At 43.0% G+C, this 23,911-nt stretch overlaps 1 protein-coding gene across 1 annotated transcript; it reads left to right on the top strand.

Annotated features, from left to right (window-relative positions):
* Positions 1-4,089: 4,089 nt before the first annotated feature.
* Positions 4,090-20,530, top strand: LOC131720969 (uncharacterized). Its single transcript, XM_059013568.1, has 5 exons — positions 4,090-4,145; positions 5,013-5,144; positions 11,611-11,668; positions 19,562-19,771; positions 20,291-20,530. Exons 1-5 carry the CDS (start codon positions 4,090-4,092, stop codon positions 20,528-20,530), a joined length of 696 nt encoding a protein of 231 aa, XP_058869551.1.
* The last annotated feature ends 3,381 nt before the right edge of the window (positions 20,531-23,911 follow it).

Below are 23,911 nucleotides of genomic sequence, written 5' to 3'. Positions count from 1 at the left end.
TTTCTCTGTGTTGTTTCTTTGCTGCTGTCCTGTGTTGTGTCTCTTGTTTCTCTGTGTTGCTGTTTCTTTGCTGCTGCCCTGTGTTGTGTCTCTTGTTTCTGTGTTGCTGTTTCTTTGCTGCTGCCCTGTGTTGTGTCTCTTGTTTCTCTGTGTTGTTTCTTTGCTGCTGCCCTGTGTTGTGCCTCTTGTTTCTGTGTTGCTGTTTCTTTGCTGCTGCCCTGTGTTGTGCCTCTTGTTTCTGTGTTGCTGTTTCTTTGCTGCTGCCCTGTGTTGTGTCTCTTGTTTCTCTGTGTTGTTTCTTTGCTGTCCTGTGTTGTGTCTCTTGTTTCTCTGTGTTGTTTCTTTGCTGTCCTGTGTTGTGTCTCTTGTTTCTGTGTTGTTTCTTTACTTTTTTATAATTATTTTTAATATTTTGTTATTTTTTGTTTTTATTTTTGAAATGAGATTTACCTTTCTTTTTTGTTCTTGTTTGCCAGCCTCCCTAGATGCAAATGCACCAGCAGCATCTCCCACGCTCCTTCATCTTTTTGTCCTCCGTCTGTTTCTTCTTGTAAAATCTTGTAACCCATCCAAACCCCTTTCCCTTCTCGCCGGCCAGCTGTTGTTCTTTTACAGCCTGCACGGCACTGACCTTCACCTCCTGGTCTCTTTCACAGAGGCTTTCCACCCCTTTGGAATCCTCCAGAGTTTGCTGTCCCACCTCTTGGTCTATTCCCTCCCCCTCCCGTTCCACAGTTTCTCCCTGCAGAGCAGCGCTGTGATTCTCTTCCTCTGGGATGTTATCTGGAGAAGTTGCCAGGCTTTGAAGAACCTGGGTCTCCTCATTGAGCACAGTGGTTCTTATTCCGCTCTTGTTCTCCTCCTCTGCAGAAATCAACACTGCCGCTGGCAGGCTGTGGCTGGTTTGGATGGGGCTGTCTTCTAATGGCTGGGGATGCACCCTCCTGTGCTTCCTACTCATGCAGAGGCTGCTGTCCGCACTCTGAACGCGCTGAGTCACTTTCCATTCTGCATTCAACCGAGGCAGATGTTTTATTCCCTCTCCCAGCTCTTCGTCAGGGCGCTGTGATGACACGACAGCTAACCCTGCGGGAGAAGTCTCCTCTTTTCCGTGTCTGAGGCTCTGGGATTTCTGGTCGGGCTCACCTTTCGGGTTATCCTCTGTCTGTTTTTTTCTTGGAACAATTTCTGAACCATCCAAACCCCTTTCCCTTCTTGGTGGCCAGCTGTTCTTCTGTTAAAGTCTCCATGGCACTCACTTTCTCCTCCTCTGCCAAACCCATCGCTGCTGCTGGCAGTCTGTGTCTGGTCTTGATGTGGGTCTGTTTTGATGGTCGGGGGTGCTGCACCCTCCTGCGTTTCCTTTGCATGAAGAGGCTGCCGTAGCACTGAGGCGCCCTGCGTGCCGCATTTAACTGAGGCAGATATGTCAATCCCACATCCAGATTTTTGTCAGGGCGCTGTGATGTCATACCAGCTAACCCTATGGGAGACATCGCCTCTTTTCCAAAGCTGGGGCTCAGGGATTTCTGGTCAGGCTCGCCTTTCCGTTGGTCCTGATCTTTGTCAGGGCACTGTGATGTCATGCCAGCTGACCCTGTGGGAGAAATCACTTTTGTTCCCCAGCTGGGGTTCAGGGATTTCTGGTCAGGCTCGCCTTTCCATTGGTCCTTCTGAAGCTCCCTGGAGGCTTTTTGGATGATGTCATCAACAAATTTGACAGCTGCAGCCCAAAGGGAACATGATTCTAACTTTGTTAAACAAGTCATGGCAGTGACATACTAGCATCAAACATGGAAGTTTAATGGAACCGCCTACAGCTCTGGCCAAAAGTTTAGCATCACCTACAATTTTAGGATTGAGACATCATTTAGAAAGAAACCTACATGAAAATAATTTAGATATTTTATTTAACATTCCAAACAAAAGTAGAAATCGGAAATTGTTTATTTTATTTATTAATTCTTTAACCAGGAAAAAAACCACTGATACTGAGGCCTCTTTTACAAGAGTGTCCTGGCAAGATAACCAGAAACAGACAGGAGTCATTTCACATCCCTAAAAATAAAGACAAACTCACCATACATTCAATCTGGGATCAGAAGCGTTTACATTTCGATCATTCTTTGAACCTCCTTATTAAAACACATTTAATCTTAGTCATTATTCTTCAATAATAATAATAGCGTTTAGGGAAAGCTTGGAAAGGGAACACCAGGACGCACCAGTAAGGAATCATTTAGGATTAATAGGGACACTTTTTTTTAAAACATATCCAAAATAGCTCTTTTCTGTTTTAAGAATAATCCCACTGTTTGCAATGTGACTTCTCATGGTTTTCCATCAGTGTTTCTGTAAAGTTCTAAAGTAATGACGTCATAGATGAAAAAGAATATCCTTCATCTCCAAGAGTGACACGCAGAATAGCTCAGCCAATCAGATGTCAGTACAGCAGTGATGTCGCTGTGCTGTGACGATGTCATTCTATTCTGACGATCTCATTGCATTGTGAGGATCTTATTTCAATTGAGTTCTAGCATTCCGGTATGGAGACATTTTAATAATCATCTATTTGAATCTATTCACTTTCCTTTGACCTGTATCTGACGTTTGCCTATCAAGAATAATCTTTTGAATTCGACTTTTTCAGAACATCCTGGTATAAAAGTATTTCAGAATTGATATTCAGAGAATCGATATACTTAAGAACCTAATTATTTTCCAAATAATGCCACAGCAAGTGTCATTGGATTCCTCTTATCACAATAAGCTACACTGACATCATTGCTTGCTATACCCACAAACTTATATTTAAATGACTGCACCCTGCCATCTGATTGGTCCTTTCCTTTTGACCTTAAACGAGGTCACAGTTCTGTGACATGCAACATTTATTTTGCTGTACACTTGATAGGGTAAGGCCCATTAACATATATGTCAACGACTGTATTCATGTACATTATAATAGCCATTATAACATCACAATTGGAAAAAAAAAAAAACTTTTGTTGTAACAGCCAATCAGAGTGCAGGGAATTCAACCAGTCAATTATTCTCACATAGCATCCTGGCAAAGTTTGAACGGTCCCTGAATAAGCATCATTCCAATTGGATAAACAAGTTCTAGTGAACAGTTCCACAGTATGCCAATCACAGGATATTGATACAGATTTAAACAGAACAACAATCTTCTAACCTGCCATTCGAATGATAAGAATTCAGGGCAGCTGATAATGAAACTTTAAGTGTCTATTATTAAATTATAAAACCAGTAACAGCAGAAACAGATGAACATGTCTTACCTCTTCACAACTCTTACTTCAACTCCTATCAACTCTGGCGTTGCCAGGTATGCCAGTGTTCAGTGATGATGTCAAAGCATTGTGATGCCTATTCATCTAACCAATTGCAGCCTGTAGAGTTCTGATGATGTCACTGCATTGTGATGTCATTTCAACCAACCAGCTGCATCCATTTTGTTTTTTGTTTGTTTGTTTAATCACGTTTTTAAAATGGCTGCCGTTGTCTGGCTTGAAATGACATAACAATGCGGTGACATCATCATCAGAACTGCAGATATGGAAACTCAAATATCGCAAATATCATTCAGAATAATTAATCATTTTGCAGTTAATACAACTAAGGCTGAAAATTTATTTGATCAGACGTTGAGATTGTTTGTGTGGACAGTCCTTTACTATTTAAGCTTCATATTTTCCAAGAAAAAAGCAGGTTTGCTTTATGATTTACAGTCATCTTTAGATTTAATTTTTGTATTTGTAAAGTGTTTTCCGTACAGAGCTGTGGTTTACAATGCAGCAAGATAAATTACTTTTGAAAAAATATATAACAATGAAATGCGAAGTCTGCATAAAACATGAAAGAGAACATTTACGCCATATTGTCAATTACAGTTGAAACTGTTAAACATTACAGCCTTAAATATAACGGCAAAATATTTACTTTCAAGATTAAATTAAAGCTTTAAAAAATATAGCCTTCATTTCTTATATCTTAGAATGAAACTTTAAGTGTCTATTATTTAATTATAATATATTTTAAAACCAGTATCAGCAGAAACAGATGAACATGTCTTACCTCTTCGCAACTCTTACTTCAACTCCTATCAACACTGGCGTTGCCAGGTATGCCAGTGTTCAGTGATGATGTCAAAGCATTGTGATGCCTATTCATCTAACCAATTGCAGCCTGTAGAGTTCAGAAGATGTCACTGCATTATGATGTCATTTTAACCAACCAGCCACTGCCATTTTGTTTTTTTTTATCACGTTGCAGTTTTTTAAAATGGCTTGAAATGACATCACAATGCGGTGACATCATCAACATCAGAACTGCAGATATCAACATCCAAAATATCACACATAGAGAAAATAAATCATTTACACTGTGTTCAAATTGCACATGAAACACATTCACTGTCAAATTTGCTGATATTTCTGGGTAAAACGTGGGCCTGAGTGTTTAAGCACCCTTGTTTGTCCCTGGGGTGGCTCAATGGGAGGTGTTTGCAGTGTGTGCGTGAGAGGTGTAAGAGCGAGTCTGCTCTTTGTTTAAAGAAGGGTGCGGTGTGCACTGCCTGACAAAGAAACTGACCGAACACCAGCCCTGGGTCACACTGCTTCTAGGATGTTTAAATGAGATTGACACACTAGACACAGTAGATCCCACTGGTGACAAAGCCGTCATAACGCAAAAGAATGCAGCCCCAGTGTGAAAGGGTAGTTGTGTAACGTGGTGTGGTTGTGTTAAGTTGCAAAGTAGTTTTGTGTTGTATTGTGGAGAGCTGGGTTGGGAGAGCTGGGTTGGGAGCACTGCTTTCCTTTGTGTGTATTGTTTGATTAGCCACAGCATATATAGGTAACCAGCTCAGGTGTGTCTGATTTGATTATTAAACTCCCAGTAAAACCAGCAATGGATCACACTGCTGCGCAATGGAAGTCTTTTTGCCATCCCCTGTGCCACGTTAGCATCTCCTTTCTTCTTTCCTGCAGGATTAGTGACATCATGTACCACGTGCTCATCTACGCTACCATCGTGGAAATGCAAGCCATGATGACGTTTGAGCACGATGACATCATTAACGCAGGCAGCACCATGAAGGGGACCCAGGCAGTGTGTCAGAGGTGGGGCAGAGAGGGGTTCAGAGATCCCTGAGAAGAGAAAGCTGTTTTCAGTATGGATCCTCAATCATACTGACCTACAGCTCTGGCCAAAGGTTCAGCATCACCCTTATAAGGCGGCGCGTGAGTCTTTCGTTTGGGGAGGCTATTCCATACTTTCCCCTCTGCGTTTATTAAACCGAAAGATGTACAGTAAGATACACGCATTATATATATATATATATATATATATATATATATATATATATATATATATATATATACAGTGCCTATAGAAAGTCTACACCCCCTTGAGCTTTTTTCACATTTTGTTGTGTCAGTGCCTCAGAGTTTCATGCATTTAAATGAGGATTTTTGTGCACTTATCTACACACCATACTCCACACTGTTAAGGGGAAAAAAGTTTTTATTGAGAAAAAAATTATATATTAAAAATACAAAACTGAAAGATCATAATTGAGTAGGTCTGCACCCGCCTGAGTTAATACTTGGTGGAAGCACCTTTGGCAGCAATTACAGCTGTGGATCTGTTGGGATAGGTCTTTGCACACCTAGATTTGGCAATATTTGACCATTCTTCTTTACAAAACTGTTCAAGCTCTGTCAAGTTCCTTGGGGAGCGTTGATGGACAGCAATCTCCAAGTCATGCCGCAAATTTTTGATTGGATTTAGGTCGGGGCTCTGACTGGGCCACTCAAGGATATTTACCTTTTTGTTCCTTAGCCACTCCAGTGTAGCTCTGGCTGTGTGCTTTGGGTCGTTTTCATGCTGAAAGGTGAACTTCCGTCCCAGTTTCAGCTTTCTTGCAGAGGGCAGCAGGTTTTCCTCAAGGACTTCTCTGTACTTTGCTCCATTCATTTTCCCTTCTATCCTGACAAGTGCCCCAGTCCCTGCCGATGAGAAACATCCCCATAACATGATGCTGCCACCACCATGCTTCACAGTAGGGATGGTGTTCTTTGGGTGATGCTGCCACCACCATGCTTCACAGTAGGGATGGTGTTCTTTGGGTGATGCGCTGTGTTGGGTTTGCACCAAACATAACGCTTTGCATTTAGGACAAAAAGTTCCATTTTAGTTTTGTCAGACCACAAAACTTTTTGCCACATGGCTACACAATCTCTTTTGTTTTTTGCATACTTCAAACAGGATTCAAGGTGGGCTTTCTTGAGTAATGGGTGGCATTTGCATTTCACAGGTTGATTTTTTTTTTCTAAAATTCCATACATTATAAAACCGTATCTAGCTCTGCAACTGTTCAAGATAATTCAATTCTGATTTCAGATTTGAAATCCTTGAGACATTTATGGAATACTTGGAAAAACGTTGAAATCTGCAATTTTTTAAAATATTTGTACTTTTTATTTTTCAAAGAAAAATTATGATGAGTAGCTCATATGGAAAAAAAATAATCACCCCACAACAAAATAAACCACATTACTGAACATATCTACTTAATGCCTTTCTGTGGGTGTATTGGGTTTTAATTTCTGATTTATGGTTTAAAAGCTACAAGCAATTAAACACAAAGTGTTCATATTCATAACCAGATATGGACCTTTTCCTTAGGCAGCATAGGGTTAACATGGGGTGTGATTTTGAAGGTGATTGGTTACACCTGAGCTATTACAAGGGGGGTGGACACTTATCCAACCAAGCTATTTTTAATTATTTTTCTACAAATGTCTAGAATATTCTTTTTAACTTGGAAGTTGTGGGGTAGGATGTGTAGATAAATGAAAAAAAAAACCTATTTTAATTCCAGGCTGTAAGGCAACAAAAGGTGAACATTTTGAAAGGGGGTGTAGACTTTCTATAGGCACTGTATTAATATATATATAATTAAGACTTGCATTATTTTTTTTTATTAGTCTGTTACTAGTTTAATTCATTGTGCTGAGTTTGAAAAATAGTCGGCCTGCCGGACACAAATAAAAGCTGTAAACCAGATTATTTTTGAGAACTTGTACCGTATAATAATTTATAGCACAAAACAGACCTCAAAACCGCTCAGGGATGCTACATATATATTGAGTTGTTTTTTTTTTTTTTTTAACATAAGGCGGTCAAATGAATGAAGTCTAATAGAGCACTAACTTGTACTTTAAAATATGTTATGCCTATTTAAGCAAATCAGTAAGGATAACAAGCTGCACTGATTTTTAAAACCAATTTCAAACACAATTTCCATCACTTCACACCAGTTTAAATCAATTATTAATACTGACTATTAAGCTTCTAAACACACACTTATTATCGTACTTGTAATCAAGGGGCATTCAGCGTATTTCATAAGGTATATTCGCAACAAAAAAAAAACACACTTACCGTAAACTTTCCAATATTTATATGGGGCTCAGATCGGCTGGAAGAATGGACGTTAAACCAGCCAAGCGAATGACATTGAAATGCAACTAAATCCTGTATTTTGGACCTTGGTGATATTGAAACAGGACCGTCACAGCCTTGTTTACCTGTGTATCCAGAAATTGACTTTGGAAAGCAAAACCATTCATTTTCATCAGAATATTGAAATACGTTTTCATATTTACAGTACAGTAAGCAGGCAGATGCGGTTTCCTGCTTTCCTTGCAGACAGTTTTTCAGTTCAAAAGACCCCGCTTTCACTGAAAATGGAGTGAAGGACTGGAAAAATCTAAAAAAAAACTTGAGAAGCATTCATAATCTGGCACCACAAACAGTGTTCTGAAAGGTGGCTTTTGTTCAAACAGTCGAAGGAAATATTTTCTGACTGTAGTCACAGTTATCAAATTCTCACAAAACAGCGGTATGCTACGAAAATATTTTGCCACAAGTTCTGTAAAATCAGATTCAATTAAAGCAGTTTGTATAGATAACAGCAAATTATGAAGAGGATGTTCCGGGCAAGGGAATGAGCGAAAAGGATTCAGAGTTTTCGTCGGCTGCCTCCTGCAGCGGTATGGGGGGCTCAGATCGGCAGGAAGAATGGACGATAAACGCGTTTCCTGGAAAAAAAAATATCGACCTTCTCTCACAAATATTTTTTGTGTTGGTCAGAACAATTTCTTGTGAGGGTTTGGGCAATTAATTTTGGGAGGCTTAGCCTCACACTGGCACTCCTACCCGGGTTCTTATTTTTGAAAGTCAATAAAAATATTACAAAGCTGAAACCAACAACTTGAGAGTGTTTAAGTCACCTTGTGCTGTATTGTTTGGTTTTTAGTTTTTTAAGAAACGGGACGGGGTGGTGGATGTGACACTGCCGTAGCTCTCTCTATGATCAACATTTGAAAAATCATAAAAGCCAGCCATCTGTATCCAAACTATTCCTAATCTGCAGCACTGCGGTTCCAAGCCTCTGAGCCGCACAGCTGCTATCTGCAGATCAATGGTCTATTATTCTTCACTCATCTGCAATGTTGCTCAGACAGCGTTCCTTTCTTCCTCCCTCGCCTCATAGATAAAGGACACGCTTTATTTAAAGGGGAGCCGTTTCAGTTTGTTAACTATAAACAACTCAGGTTATACCAGGTCAGTATTCTTCTTCTTGGTTTATGATTGATTCCCCGGGTTAACACAGGGGTTCATTTTCGTTATTTTGTGGTACCCGTTAAAACATGGTACACTGTGCCCGTGCTGTGCAAATGATTTTAGCTCAGAAAATAAGGAAACGCCCATCTGAAAGTGGTACGATGTATTGAGTTTGGCCCTTAAAGTTCTTTTTAATATAATTTCTTTCATCCATCCATTATGTGTAACCGCTTAATCCTATAGTGGGTCGCGGTGAGCCGGAGCCTAACCAGGCAGACATAGGGCACAAGGCGGGACTACTCCCTGGACGGGACGCCAGTCCATCGCAGGGCAACTAAGGGGCAATTTAGAGAGGCCAATTCACCTAACCAGCATGTCTTTGGACTGTGGGAGGAAATCAGAGGAAACCCACATGAACATGGGGAGAACATGCAAACTCCACACTGACAGACTCCTGAGGCCGGAATCAAACCCAGGACCCTGGAGCTGTGAGGCAGCAGCGCTAACCACCGCGTCACCGTGCCACCCTCATTTCTTTCACAATTCAGCAAATTTATGTGACTTTAACTGAAATTGTAAACATATCCAATCTTGTGGGTGACCTACAGTTTGTCTTGTAGTATTGATTGTGCAGTGGTCAATCACAGCTTTGACAGTGTACCATTTTCTGACGGTACACGGCTCACGTTTTGGTAGGCGTACCATATTCTGACGATGTACCACGTTCTGGCCTACACTGGTACCTTTTTGTCTGACAGGTGAGAATGATACAGTTTGCAAATGATGAACTGTATGAAAAAATGAAAGGTTTTTATTGCAAAAAAGAACTCCATATCCATACATTCTTTTTCCTGTTCTGTGAATTGAATGACAAAAGTGTTAAAAAATGGTGAAGCAAAGATCGGCATGCAGCCACGGACACCAGCAATAAGGCATGCAACCCCAAATTCTTCTTCCTCTATAGTGCTGTCCCTAGAAATTACCCTCGTCAATTTCCAGATAAGGAAGCTCTGAATTTGCATTCCCATTGAAGCATGGACTGTGAATTATATATATACAGTGTATATGCGTAATGCGATCGCTGCTGTGCTCAAACCTGCACACAGAAACTGCTTTGAATATGTATTTATATATTTACTGTATATGCAAACTGATAAGCTGGTTACGAGCCAGGTTTCCATTGTGTCACAATAACAGAATGGATTCAGACTTGTTCAAAAAGAAACAGCAGGGATAGATAAACAATACAAGGGCTTGGCTGGTAGTGTCCTGCGCACGCCGCACTCACCTGGGCTAGGTAGTGCTAGAGAGTTAACTCTTTCATGCATGGTGACCTCATATGGAGACAGATAAAAACTCTTCTAATTTCTATATGGGGACATAGATTTTCCCCAATCTAAAGCAATTGAAAATAGTATGTGTCTAAAACGACTTTTTTCAGCTATTTTCAATATTGCTGCATGAAAGGGTTCAACATATATTTCAAGCAAGGAAAATCATTTTGGAAATGCACTTTCAACTTAACTTTCGTTTGTGGAGATCCTCAAACCCATCTGCAGTTTAGAATAGGAAATCCCCAGTGCGTGGCAGTCAGTGTGTGAGATTTAGTGTGCTCCAGTTGTTATTATTTATTATTATTTGTTTATTTAGCAGACGCCTTTATCCAAGGCGACTTAGCAGCAGAATTGCCAGTGATTCAGAGATCCCAGCGGAGGAACAGACAAAGAAAGAGAGGGGCCAGTTTCATGTTTCCATATTTCAAAGGGTTGATGAAAGGGTTAATGTTACTGCACTAGACTTTTTATTTTTATTTATTTATTTATTTATTTATTTATTTATTTATTTATTCATTACATAAGAACATAAGAAAGTTTACAAACGAGAGGAGGCCATTCAGCCCAGGTTGTTAGTAGCTTAATGATCCCAGAATCTCATCAAGCAGCTTCTTGAAGGATCCCAGGGTGTCAGCTTCAACAACATTACTGGGGAGTTGGTTCCAGACCCTCACAATTCTCTGTGTAAAAAAGTGCCTCCTATTTTCTGTTCTGAATGCCCCTTTATCTAATCTCCATTTGTGCCCCCTGGTCCTTGTTTCTTTTTTCAGGTCAAAAAGTCCCCTGGGTCGACAGTGTCTATACCTTTTAGGATTTTGAATGTTTGAATCAGATCGCCGCGTAATCTTCTTTGTTCAAGACTGAACAGATTCAATTCTTTTAGCCTGTCTGCATACAACATGCCTTTTAAACCCGGGATAACTCTGGTTGCTCTTCTTTGCACTCTTTCTAGAGCAGCAATATCCTTTTTGTAACAAGGTGACCAGAACTGAACACAATATTCTAGGTGAGGTCTTACTAATGCATTGTAAAGTTTTAACATTATTTCCCTTGATTTAAATTCAACACTTCTCACAATATATCCGAGCATCTTGTTGGCCTTTTTTATAGCTTCCCCACATTGTCTAGATGAAGACATTTCTGGGTCAACTCCTAAGTCATAAACTCCTAGGTCTTTTTCATAGTTCCCTTCTTCAATTTCAATATCTCCCATATGATATGTATAATGCACATTTTTATTGCCTCCGTGCAATACTTTACACTTTTCTTTATTAAATGTCATTTGCCATGTGTCTGCACAGGATTAAACCCATTGAGACCGAGGCCTCGTTTACAAGTGTCCCAGTAAGATGACCAGAAACAGAAGTGATTTCACATCCCTAAAAACAACATCAATCTAAAAGACAATGACATCATACATTCAATCTGAGGTCAGAAGCATGTCCACTTTGATAGTAATCTGAGTCATTATTCTACATTTAGCTGATACTAGCCTTTCACCTTCCCCTGGAGACCTGGGTGAACCACATAGAAACAATGTATGGGAAAACGCATGCAGATTCACCTCTGTTTTAAAGGAATGCCACCTGTTTATTTGATGAGCAATACCCTGCCCCCTCAGGTATGGAACAGCTGTCACCAACCCACCCCCACCCCCCCACCCCGTCTGTGTGAACAAAGTGAGTGTGGGCGCCCAAGGGGGGTGAGATTGCTGGACAAAAACACCATAAACCACTAAAACATCAAAAAGACACCTGACTGTAACCCAGTCCCATGATTCAGGACAGGAGCGCACGATCAATCACACGATCAATCACACGATCAATCACACGATCAGTCACACAGACACAGTGACACACAGTGCACCTGGCTCAGTGTCCCTGGCTCTTGTTTTTTTTGCAGATAAATCAGTTTATTACGGGACCATTTTCTGTGATTATTTCCTATATATTTTTTATAAATCATATGATAACAAAATGACCAACACAGGACAAACAGGCAACTTTTAAAGCTAAGCAGTGTGCAGCTGTGGCTTGCAGACCCAGTACCAAATCAAGCCTACTTTTTAAAGTTTATATATAAGTTCAGAACACACAGGAGATAATAAGTAAGATATTGCTGATCACACAGCCGTGATGTATCAATCTTGGAGTCCTAACACAGATATCAGTCACACAGTTTGACACATTGCGCACTATTCTTAGTAGAGATAAATCATTGTGTTTTATAAAATAAAATCTACATCCTGCAATAATTGCTTTTGTAAGCTTCTTATCGTGCCCCAAATTGAAGCATTTGTCTTCATCCATGCAAGCTCATCACTCCCATTGGGTAAGTAATGTAACTTATGCTGTTGGCTATAAAAATAAGCAATTACTAAATTAGTTTTGTTAGTATTGCCTTGTAATGCATTTTTTTTACTTATCAATACTAAGTATTCTGCAGTAACAAAGGGCCGTGAGGTCGCAAAGTAGTTTTTATTGGTAGAAGGGGGTTGCAGTACCGCTGCTATAGAGAGTGTGTTGTCTGCTTTAAAAAGTGTTTTTCTCTTTAGTTCTGTATTATTTTTTTCTTTCAAAAAACGAACAAAACATGGGGAAGCTTCACACTTTAGGTACTACTTAATGGATTGTCTATAAGTAGCGTTAACATACTGTGATGGGAAACACAGTAATGTCAGTGGAATTTAATTCTCAACTATCCTCTGTTTTAAATGAACACACTGTTGCTGTATATGAACACATATCAATCAATCTGAATTTCTAAAGCAATTGTGATGCTGAAATTGTAATAGAATCGCCTTTCACTATTTGTGTGACTGTTAGACTTCCCTGCAGAATACTTTGCAATGTGTGAGTCTGGGAACATGTCTACTGCAGATTTGCTGAACTAGTCCCAACATGTAAAGGTGCATAGCTAACTTCCTTGATCTCCGTTTTTCATTTGGCAACGAAAGACGCTACGAAGCGCTGGTTTTCTGAGCGTCGCTTGGGTTTCGTGGTTTTGTGATCTCTCGTGCTTCTCACAAACATTGTCATTCTTGCTCCCATGTCGAACCGTTAAAATAAGTCCTGCATAGTTTACAGAAAGTCTTTTTTCCAACGTTGCTTAGGATTATGTGAGAATGCTGTCATCCAAGAAGCTTGAAATGTGCATCAATAATATATGTATTTGTTTTACCGGACGATGTGAACATAATATATTAAAAATGAGTTCAATCTGAAAGCATACAGCTGTGGCCAAAACTGTTGTATCTCCTAGAATTTTAGCATTGAGACATAATTTTAAAAAGAAATGTCTCACGCCCTGACCCCCCTAAATGGCGCCCCTGAGTAAAATCCCAGCAAAGTGTAATAAAGCACAGTGAAAGCATAGGGAAACATTGTAAAGCACATAGAGGTGTGGTAAAGCATAGGGAAGCATTGTAAAGCACAGAGAGGTGTGGTAAAGCATAGGGAAGCATTGTAAAGCACAGAGAGGTGTGGTAAAGCATAGTGAGTCCAGTTTCCTTTCATTTTGCTGGCACTAGATGGCGCTGGCGCTTACTAATAACAAGCTGAACGATCCTGCGTGTCTGAGGCATGTGACTAGAACTAAACTCTCACACACAGCTCTGAACACAGATTTACAAAAGCAGAACACCACGGCACTGGAGGAATTCAATAAGAAGCGCTCAGAATGATTCCACACGTCATGACGCATACAGCGCGCGTTCTGTGAAGCAGCTTACTGGTTTAACATGTTTCTGTCCAGACGCTGGTCTGGAGTCTCGCAGCTCGCTGTTTAAATCCACCTGGGCGCTGTCTTCGTAAGTCTCTTAGCTGTTCATCCCTATCTGTAGATCAAAGGCCTATTGTTCCTCCAGCACCTGTAATGTGGTTTATCTTTGTAATTGAATCGACCGCCCTCCCCTCTCAATAAAGACAGAGAGACACACAGCCCTGTCTCCAGATCAAAGGTGTGGTTGCCTGACGCACTCAGCCCACCTGCCTCTCATTGCACCTCCCTTTAAAGAATAAGAGGTCCCACTGGGATCCCATTATAATCCTAGCCTAACATCCTGTAAAGAAATGATTGAAAAGTCCCATTGTGAACTCATTATTGTATTAGTGCACTGAGCCAGTGGGACTATAAAACCACAAAGATTAGACATGTGGAGTGATTTTCAAAGCTTATTCTTTAGGGTTGAAAAAGAAAATGCCCTAGTAGCTATAAATAAACAACCAGCCTACACTTAAAAAACTAAATGATATACCAGCACATTTAGTAGGGGTTTTATTTTAGTTTTAGAAGCTAAACAGACAGACAGGCTCCCATGTCTGTTTCCCTCTGTGGATGTACTCAGTAATTGTCCTACTCTTTTCCCATTTTTATCCCATGCATTTGCCATATTTTACCATGGTTTGTTTAAAATATGCTTAACCACATCACTCAAGGCTTTACTGTGCTTTCACTGGGCTTTATTACACGTTGCTGTGCTTTTGCCATGGTAACCCGTTATAATGGACTACAAGATCAATGCAATGGTTTTGTATTACAGTAATGGTAGAGCAAGGGCAGTTACAATGAGATGATGCTGTCATTTACCAGACCTCTCTGTGCTTTACAATGTTTCCCTATGCTTTACCATACCTCTCTGTGCTTTACAATGCTTCCGTATGCTTTACCATAACTCTCTGTGCTTTACAATGCTTCCCTATGCTTTACCAGACCTTTCTGTGCTTTACAATGCTGTGCTTTACCTGTGCTTTACCATACCTCTCTGTGCTTTACAATGCTTCCCTATGCTTTACCAGACCTCTCTGTGCTTTACAATGCTTCCCTATGCTTTACCATACCTCTCTGTGCTTTACAATGCTTCCCTATGCTTTACTATACCTCTCTGTGCTTTACAATGCTTCCCTATGCTTTACCAGACCTATCTGTGCTTTACAATGCTTCCCTATGCTTTACCAGACCTCTCTGTGCTTTACAATGCTTCCCTATGCTTTACCAGACCTCTCTGTGCTTTACAATGCTTCCCTATGTTTTACCAGACCTCTCTGTGCTTTACAATGTTTCCCTATGCTTTACCATACCTCTCTGTGCTTTACAATGCTTCCCTATGCTTTACCATACCTCTCTGTGCTTTACAATGCTTCCCTATGCTTTACCATACCTCTCTGTGCTTTACAATGCTTCCCTATGCTTTACCAGACCTCTCTGTGCTTTACAATGCTGTGCTTTACCTGTGCTTTACCATACCTCTCTGTGCTTTACAATGCTTCCCTATGCTTTACCAGACCTCTCTGTGCTTTACAATGCTTCCCTATGCTTTACCATACCTCTCTGTGCTTTACAATGCTTCCCTATGCTTTACCAGACCTCTCTGTGCTTTACAATGCTGTGCTTTACCTGTGCTTTACCATACCTCTCTGTGCTTTACAATGCTTCCCTATGCTTTACCAGACCTCTCTGTGCTTTACAATGCTGTGCTTTACCTGTGCTTTACCATACCTCTCTGTGCTTTACAATGCTTCCCTATGCTTTACCAGACCTCTCTGTGCTTTACAATGCTTCCCTATGCTTTACCAGACCTCTCTGTGCTTTACAATGTTTCCCTATGCTTTACCATACCTCTCTGTGCTTTACAATGCTTCCGTATGCTTTACCATAACTCACTGTGCTTTACAATGCTTCCCTATGCTTTACCATACCTCTGTACTTTACAATGCTTCCCTATGCTTTACCATACCTCTCTGTGCTTTACAATGCTTCCCTATGCTTTACCATACCTCTCTGTGCTTTACAATGCTTCCCTATGCTTTACCAGACCTCTCTGTGCTTTACAATGCTTCCCTATGCTTTACCAGACCTCTCTGTGCTTTACAATGCTTCCCTATGCTTTACCAGACCTCTCTGTGCTTTACAATGCTTCCCTATGTTTTACCAGACCTCTCTGTGCTTTACAATGTTTCCCTATGCTTTACCATACCTCTCTGTGCTTTACAATGCTTCCGTATGCTTTACCATAACTCACTGTGCTTTACAATGCTTCCCTATGCTTTACCATACCTCTGTACTTTACAATGCTTCCGTATGCTTTACCATACCTCTCTGTGCTTTACAATGCTTCCCTATGCTTTACCATACCTCTCTGTGCTTTACAATGCTTCCCTATGCTTCACCATAACTCACCATGCTTTACAATGCTTCCCTGTGCTTTACCATAACTCTCTGTGCTTTACAATGCTTCCCTATGTTTTACCATACCTCTCTGTGCTTTATAATGCTTCCCTATGCTTTACCAGACCTCTCTGTGCTTTACAATGCTTCCCTATGCTTTACCATACCTCTCTGTGCTTTACAATGCTTCCCTGTGCTTTACCATAACTCTCTGTGCTTTACAATGCTTCCCTATGTTTTACCATACCTCTCTGTGCTTTATAATGCTTCCCTATGCTTTACCAGACCTCTCTGTGCTTTACAATGCTTCCCTATGCTTTACCATACCTCTCTGTGCTTTACAATGCTTCCCTATGCTTTACCATACCTCTCTGTGCTTTACAATGCTTGCCTATGCTTTACCATACCTCTCTGTGCTTTACAATGCTTCCCTATGCTTCACCATACCTCTCTGTGCTTTACAATGCTTGCCTGTGCTTTACCATACCTCTCTGTGCTTCACAATGCTTGTCTGTGTCTTACTGTGGGAAACTTATAAGGGACCACGAGAGAGAGACAGAGTACAGAGATAGTGGTTGATAAAACTGTGTTCTATTGTAGGTGGTTGTGTTGTGTTGTATTGTGTTGTAGATGCTCTCTGCAGCAGCCCTGTTTCAGTGTGTCTGGCTGTGTGGTTGTGTTGTATTGTGTTGTAGATGCTCTCTGCAGCAGCCCTGTTTCAGTGTGTCTGGCTGTGTGGTTGTGTTGTATTGTGTTGTAGATGTTCTCTGCAGCAGTCCTGTTTCAGTGTGTCTGGCTGTGTGGTTGTGTTGTATTGTGTTGTAGATGCTTTCTGCAGCAGTCCTGTTTCAGTGTGGTTGTGTCCACTGCAGCACGTAGCCCTGGAGGTACAGTCGTTCTGTTCTGTCATTCTAATAATCCCTCAGTTTGGCAGCAGCTGCAGTCCGTGTGCCTGAGGGACCAGGTATTTATAAAGACGGGCAATCGGTTTAATGTAAAGCGGAGGGCTTAGCTGGCTCAGTGGCCGTGAGTCTGCTGTGTAAGCCCTGCAGCAGGCAATGAGCGGGCAGAGAGACGCAGGAGATAATGCTGATAATGCTGATAATGCTCATAATGCTGATAATGCCTAACATGCTCTGCTGCTGGGATCTGATCAGACAGAAGGAGGGAGGGAGGCACTGATCAGCGCTAAGACTCTGCAGGCAGGTCTGCTACAACAGAGGGAGATTTAATCCTTAATACTGCACTGTGCTGCTCTACCCCTATGCTCTACACTGTGCTGCTCTACTCCTATGCTCTACACTGTGCTGCTCTACCCCTGTGCTCTACACTGTGCTGCTCTACACTGTGCTGCTCTACCCCTGTGCTCTACACTGTGCTGCTCTACCCCTGTGCTCTACACTGTGCTGCTCTACACTGTGCTGCTCTACCCCTGTGCTCTACACTGTGCTGCTCTACCCCTGTGCTCTACACTGTGCTGCTCTACACTGTGCTGCTCTACCCCTATGCTCTACACTGTGCTGCTCTACACTGTGCTGCTCTACCCCTGTGCTCTACACTGTGCTGCTCTACCCCTGTGCTCACTGTGCTGCTCTACACTGTGCTGCTCTACCCCTGTGCTCTACACTGTGCTGCTCTACACTGTGCTGCTCTACCCCTGTGCTCTACACTGTGCTGCTCTACCCCTGTGCTCTACACTGTGCTGCTCTACACTGTGCTGCTCTACCCCTATGCTCTACACTGTGCTGCTCTACACTGTGCTGCTCTACCCCTGTGCTCTACACTGTGCTGCTCTACCCCTGTGCTCACTGTGCTGCTCTACACTGTGCTGCTCTACCCCTGTGCTCTACACTGTGCTGCTCTACACTGTGCTGCTCTACCCCTGTGCTCTACACTGTGCTGCTCTACACTGTGCTGCTCTACCCCTGTGCTCTACACTGTGCTGCTCTACTCCTATGCTCTACACTGTGCTGCTCTACACTGTGTTGCTCTACCCCTGTGCTCTACACTGTGCTGCTCTACAAGTGAATATATGCTAGAGCAGAGGGGACTTTAAGCCCTAATACAGTACTGGACTGTCCTCACCTCTTCCTCGATGCGCTCCATTAGAGTGCTGTTCAATCAACCGTGAGACTGTTCTTGGCTGGGAACACACAGCAGTTCTCTATGGTGCTGGCGCTGATCTAGCCTGTGTTACACCTGTGGCAGACAACTAGAGCTGAAGAGCAGCTCCTGAACCTAAAGTCAAAGCACATTATTATTATTATTATTATTATTATTATTATTATTATTATTATTATTATTATTATTATTATTATTATTATTATAATTATAATATTTATTTATTTATTTATTTATTTATTTATCTGCTATTCTTAGCAGACACTCTTATACAGGGTGACTTACAACTGTTACAAAATATCACATTATAAAATATCACAGTACAAAGTATCACATTATAAAATATTGCATTACAGAATATCATAATACAGATAAGACTAGTTTATTTATTTATTTAATTTTTTTTTTTTTATTTAGTCGTTGCCAATTTTTTTTTTATTATTTCCTCCCCAATTTGGAATGGCCAATTATTTTTAGGCTCAGCTACCACCCCTGCGCTGACTCGGGAGGGCGAAGACGAACACACACTGTCCTCCGAAGCGTGTGCTGTCAGCCAACCGCTTTTTTTCACACTGCGGACTCACCATTTAGTCACCCAAGAGCTACAGCGTCGGAGGACACACAATAAATATATTTACATTTACATTTCTTTTTTTTCATTGCTTATATGGGCAAAAAATTGCATTTTCATACGAGGTCATCATGCATTTACTTCCTAGTCTTCCATATGACTCCACTCCCTGCAGCCTCACCCAGCTCTGACTCCACCCCCTGCAGCCTCACCCAGCTCTCAGACTCCACCCCCTGCAGCCTCACCCAGCTCTGACTCCACCCCCTGCAGCCTCACCCAGCTCTCAGACTCCACCCCCTGCAGCCTCACCCAGCTCTGACTCCACCCCCTGCAGCCTCACTCAGCTCTCAGACTCCACCCCCTGCAGCCGCACCCAGCTCTGACTCCACCCCCTGCAGCCTCACCCAGCTCTGACTCCACTCCCTGCAGCCTCACCCAGCTCTCAGACCCCACCCCTTGCAGCCTCACCCAGCTCTGACTCCACCCCCTGCAGCCTCACCCAGCTCTGACACCACCCCTGCAGCCTCACCCAGCTCTCTGACTCCACCCCCTGCAGCCTCACCCAGCTCTGACTCCACCCCCTGCAGCCTCACTCAGCTCTCAGACTCCACCCCCTGCAGCAGCACCCAGCTCTGACTCCACCCCCTGCAGCCTCACCCAGCTCTGACTCCACCCCCTGCAGCCTCACCCAACTCTCTGACTCCACCCCCTGCAGCCTCACCCAGCTCTCAGACCCCACCCCCTGCAGCCTCACCCAGCTCTCAGACCCCACCCCCTGCAGCCTCACCCAGCTCTGACTCCACCCCCTGCAGCCTCACCCAGCTCTGACTCCACCCCCTGCAGCCTCACCCAGCTCTCAGACCCCACCCCCTGCAGCCTCACCCAGCTCTCAGACTCCACCCCCAGGTGTATCAGACACCCCAGTGTTACCATGACGACATCACTGCTCTCCCTCCAGATCCTCTATCCTTTCCTTTTGCTTTTGGAAGGCTTGTGTGTTAATTGTTGATACACAGTAAGTGGGTTCCAAAGGCTTTACTGGGCGAGCACGTGGTATGAGGAGGTGCACAGAGCAGAAGGGATAGTGCAGCTGTTCAGTCTTGCTTACAGTCTCACTCATTCTCACTTCTTGTATCCCCTAATAAAGGTCAACCTCCAATCAATATACAGGAACACAAATGCAAATGTGCATCAATTCCAACCTGTAATTTTAAAGGTGTAGACACACATTTCAAACATAGTGTAACCAATACCAATGGCTTGTTTTGTGTCCTACGCTATCCTCCAGCGATTCCCAGGGGGTTACCTGTGCAGCTGGCCAGGCCTGGCCCCTCCAGCTCTCTCTGCTGAGCCCTAGGCAGATCAGACTCCACCCCCTGCAGCCGCACCCAGCTCTGACTCCACCCCCTGCAGCCTCACCCAGCTCTGACTCCACTCCCTGCAGCCTCACCCAGCTCTCAGACCCCACCCCCTGCAGCCTCACATAGCTCTGACTCCACCCCCTGCAGCCTCACCCAGCTCTGACACCACCCCTGCAGCCTCACCTAGCTCTCTGACTCCACCCCCTGCAGCCTCACCCAACTCTGACTCCACCCCCTGCAGCCTCACTCAGCTCTCTGACTCCACCCCCTGCAGCCTCACCCAGCTCTCAGACCCCACCCCCTGCAGCCTCACCCAGCTCTGACTCCACCCCCTGCAGCCTCACCCAGCTCTGACTCCACCCCCTGCAGCCTCACCCAGCTCTCAGACCCCACCCCCTGCAGCCTCACCCAGCTCTCAGACTCCACCCCCAGGTGTATCAGGCACCCCAGTGTTACCATGACGACATCACTGCTCTCCCTCCAGATCCTCTATCCTTTCCTTTTGCTTTTGGAAGGCTTGTGTGTTAATTGTTGATACACAGTAAGTGGATTCCAAAGGCTTTCCTGGGAGAGCACGTGGTATGAGGAGGTGCACAGAGCAGAAGGGATAGTGCAGCTGTTCAGTCTTGCTTACAGTCTCACTCATTCTCACTTCTTGTATCCCCTAATAAAGGTCAACCTCCAATCAATATACAGGAACACAAATGCAAATGTGCATCAATTCCAACCTGTAATTTTAAAGGTGTAGACACACATTTCAAACATAGTGTAACCAATACCAATGGCTTGTTTTGTGTCCTACGCTATCCTCCAGCGATTCCCAGGGGGTTACCTGTGCAGCTGGCCAGGCCTGGCCCCTCCAGCTCTCTCTGCTGAGCCCTAGGCAGATCAGAGCTCCTTCTTTTACAAAAGGGTTTAGCGGATAAGTCAGGGCAGTCTAAACGGCTCTGCGGCAACCCAGTAATCAGCTAATGGGATTGGAGCTCAGAAGAGAGCAGGGAGGCAGGCAGGCTAGCAGGATCACTGGAGAAAGACCAGGGATGTAGAACTCTGGGGCTGGGAAGGAGGGAAGCAGTGTGGCTCTAGTGGAGCTGAGGAGGGACTGGGGGGGAAGCAGTGTGGCTCTAGTGGAGCTGAGGAGGGACTGGGAGGGAAGCAGTGTGGCTCTAGTGGAGCTGAGGAGGGACTGGGAGGGAAGCAGTGTGGCTCTAGTGGAGCTGAGGAGACACTGGGAGGGAAGCAGTGTGGCTCTAGTGGAGCTGAGGAGACACTGGGAGGGAAGCAGTGTGGCTCTAGTGGAGCTGAGGAGACACTGGGAGGGAAGCAGTGTGGCTCTAGTGGAGCTGAGGAGACACTGGGAGGGAAGCAGTGTGGCTCTAGTGGTTAGAGGTGAGGAGGGACTGGGAGGGAAGGTGTGTCCATTTGAAAGAGTCAAAATCAGGTTTCAAGAGGGAAGCAGTGTCAGCAGAACGACATTTAGGGAATGTAAACAAAATGGACTGTCAGCAAGGTCTAGAGTCGAGCACACAGAAGGCAGGACTGTGTAGCAATACAGCAAACAGACACAAAGGAATTACTGCGGCACCAAAAAATATTCAGAAAATATTCCTAATAAATGTATGTATCTGTGGCACTCAGACAGTAATGCTAAGAATCTAACATGCTCTATTGCTAAGAACATTCGACCAGTAATGAAGATGCATCAAACAATGCATACAGTTTACACAGCGTGAGAAACTAGAAATGACTCCCATAGCCTGAACCAGCTAACTTGTGTCAATTCAGTAACCTGTCTAGCTATTTATAAAGCAAGTTTGGGATGGGACGTTTTCTAATCTGCGCATTTCGAGGACGGACTCATATTGCGGTGCAAATTATTTGACTTGGACATGATTGTGGGTTACTGCAGCTTCACAGATTGGGCGGTTATATAAGCTGATCGACATACTGATCCAGTCAAATCCTGGGGTGCAGGGTGCAGTGTGGAGTGGAGCAAACCAATTGGCTGCATCACGTACACTCTAAGGCTGTGGGGGTATAGGAGGGATGGGGCTTTGAGTTCATTTGAGATTAGACGTGATTGTTGAGGCAAGGATATAGAGTGCAGCTTTAGGTATCCTAAAGCTGATTTGTATTGTTTCTGTGAATCTATTAATCTGCCACACATCCTGCAGTGTAGAAAATAAGCATCTCCCTGTTGCAATACTGCGGCTAACAATGCAGCTCATGAGACTTCCAGACAGGCAGCAGTGCTGGTAAAGCGCTGCTCAAAGGGTTCAAGATGTAAGTGTCTCTGCAGCAAAAACATCCTGCACGGAATGTAAACAAACTGGACTGACAGCAAGGTCCGCTTCCTGAGATTCCTGTCCCTCTGTAAATTCCTGTTAAGCTGAGGGATGAAACGCTTGATATAAAATACCAAACATTCCCAGGAAAGTCTGACACGTCAAGGCTGGATACAAAATCCAATGTGGGAGCAGAGCACGAAGGGGGGGGAGGGCATTGCTCTCCCTGATCAGCATTTTAAAAATGAAAAAAGCTAGCCATCCCGAGGCACAGACATGCAGAAGGAATGCCAGCGGTGTGCAGTGGAAGTGCCCTGGATATTTTCAGCATGTGCTCACAAGGCTACGCAGCCTTCTGTATCCAAACTGTTCCTAATCTGCAGCACTGCGGTTCCAAGCCTCTGAGCCGCACAGCTGCTATCTGCAGATCAAGGGTCTATTATTCTTCACTCATCTGCAATGTTGCTCAGACAGCATTCCTTTCTTCCTCCCTCCCCTCATAGATAAAGGACACGCTTTATTTAAAGGGGAGCTGTTTTAGTTTGTTAACTATAAACAACTAGATCACTAAAATGTTCACACATTTTGTTTATTTTATGTTATTGGTTAATTAGTATAAAAATAACATATATATATATATATATATATATATATATATATATATATATATATATATATATATATATATATATAAACAATGTTGAAATTGGGATGCTGAAATGCTTGGAAATCTTCTTGTATCCTTCTCCAGCTTTATGACAATAAATCATGTTCTGCCTAAGGTCTTCAGATAGCTCTTTACTTTTTCCCATATTGACTTATTGGTAATGACAGCAACAGAGGCAGAGGAAGAGGAAGATGGGCCCCACTGCAGGACCTTACTGTGGACCCCCCCTCCCCAAACGTTAATTTACCCTTATTTATAAACATCAAACATACCAAATCAAGTGTTCAGTATTGAACTATATGTAATTGTCACAATGTTAGCATGTTTGAAACAGTACATAATAAGATCGTTTTCTACTCACCTGCTTTGTTTTATTTTGCGTACATCTTTACATCCAACACTGCACTATTTTTTAATCAAAAACGAACAGGTTTAATCACCAATCCCAACAGGATTCCCCAATTCTACGATCACAGAAATTATTACAGAATTCAGAATTCTGCACAGACATTTGCAGAAATTGTCTCACACAGGAAACCATTTTTTAAATTATTATTATTTTTAATCAGAAATACAGGCATGTTGATTTGCTGTAGTTTATTTTGGTGTCCGCAGCAGCTTCTGTCTAAACTATAGGATGAATCGTGCCCACAGAATATAACTGCCAATGTTTGTGCTGAATAGTACCCCAAAACCTTCCATGAAGACGTGCCTCGTACCAGCCTCCCCGGGGAAAAGTTAGGATAATTAAG

Source organism: Acipenser ruthenus, chromosome 46 (genome assembly GCF_902713425.1).
Source record: "Acipenser ruthenus chromosome 46, fAciRut3.2 maternal haplotype, whole genome shotgun sequence".
Classification (NCBI taxonomy): Eukaryota; Metazoa; Chordata; class Actinopteri; order Acipenseriformes; family Acipenseridae; genus Acipenser; species Acipenser ruthenus.
This window is presented reverse-complemented; position numbering and strand designations above follow the sequence as displayed.

Bases quoted from the DNA above. Each gene is read 5' to 3' on its own strand.
- LOC131720969 (XM_059013568.1), top strand. From the start codon at position 4,090: ATGTCTTACCTCTTCGCAACTCTTACTTCAACTCCTATCAACACTGGC. The intron at 11,669-19,561 runs GTGAGTGTGGGC...CACCCCCTGCAG, and splicing joins ACCCCGTCTGTGTGAACAAA to CCTCACCCAGCTCTCAGACC. The intron at 19,772-20,290 runs GTTACCATGACG...CACTCCCTGCAG, and splicing joins GGTGTATCAGACACCCCAGT to CCTCACCCAGCTCTCAGACC.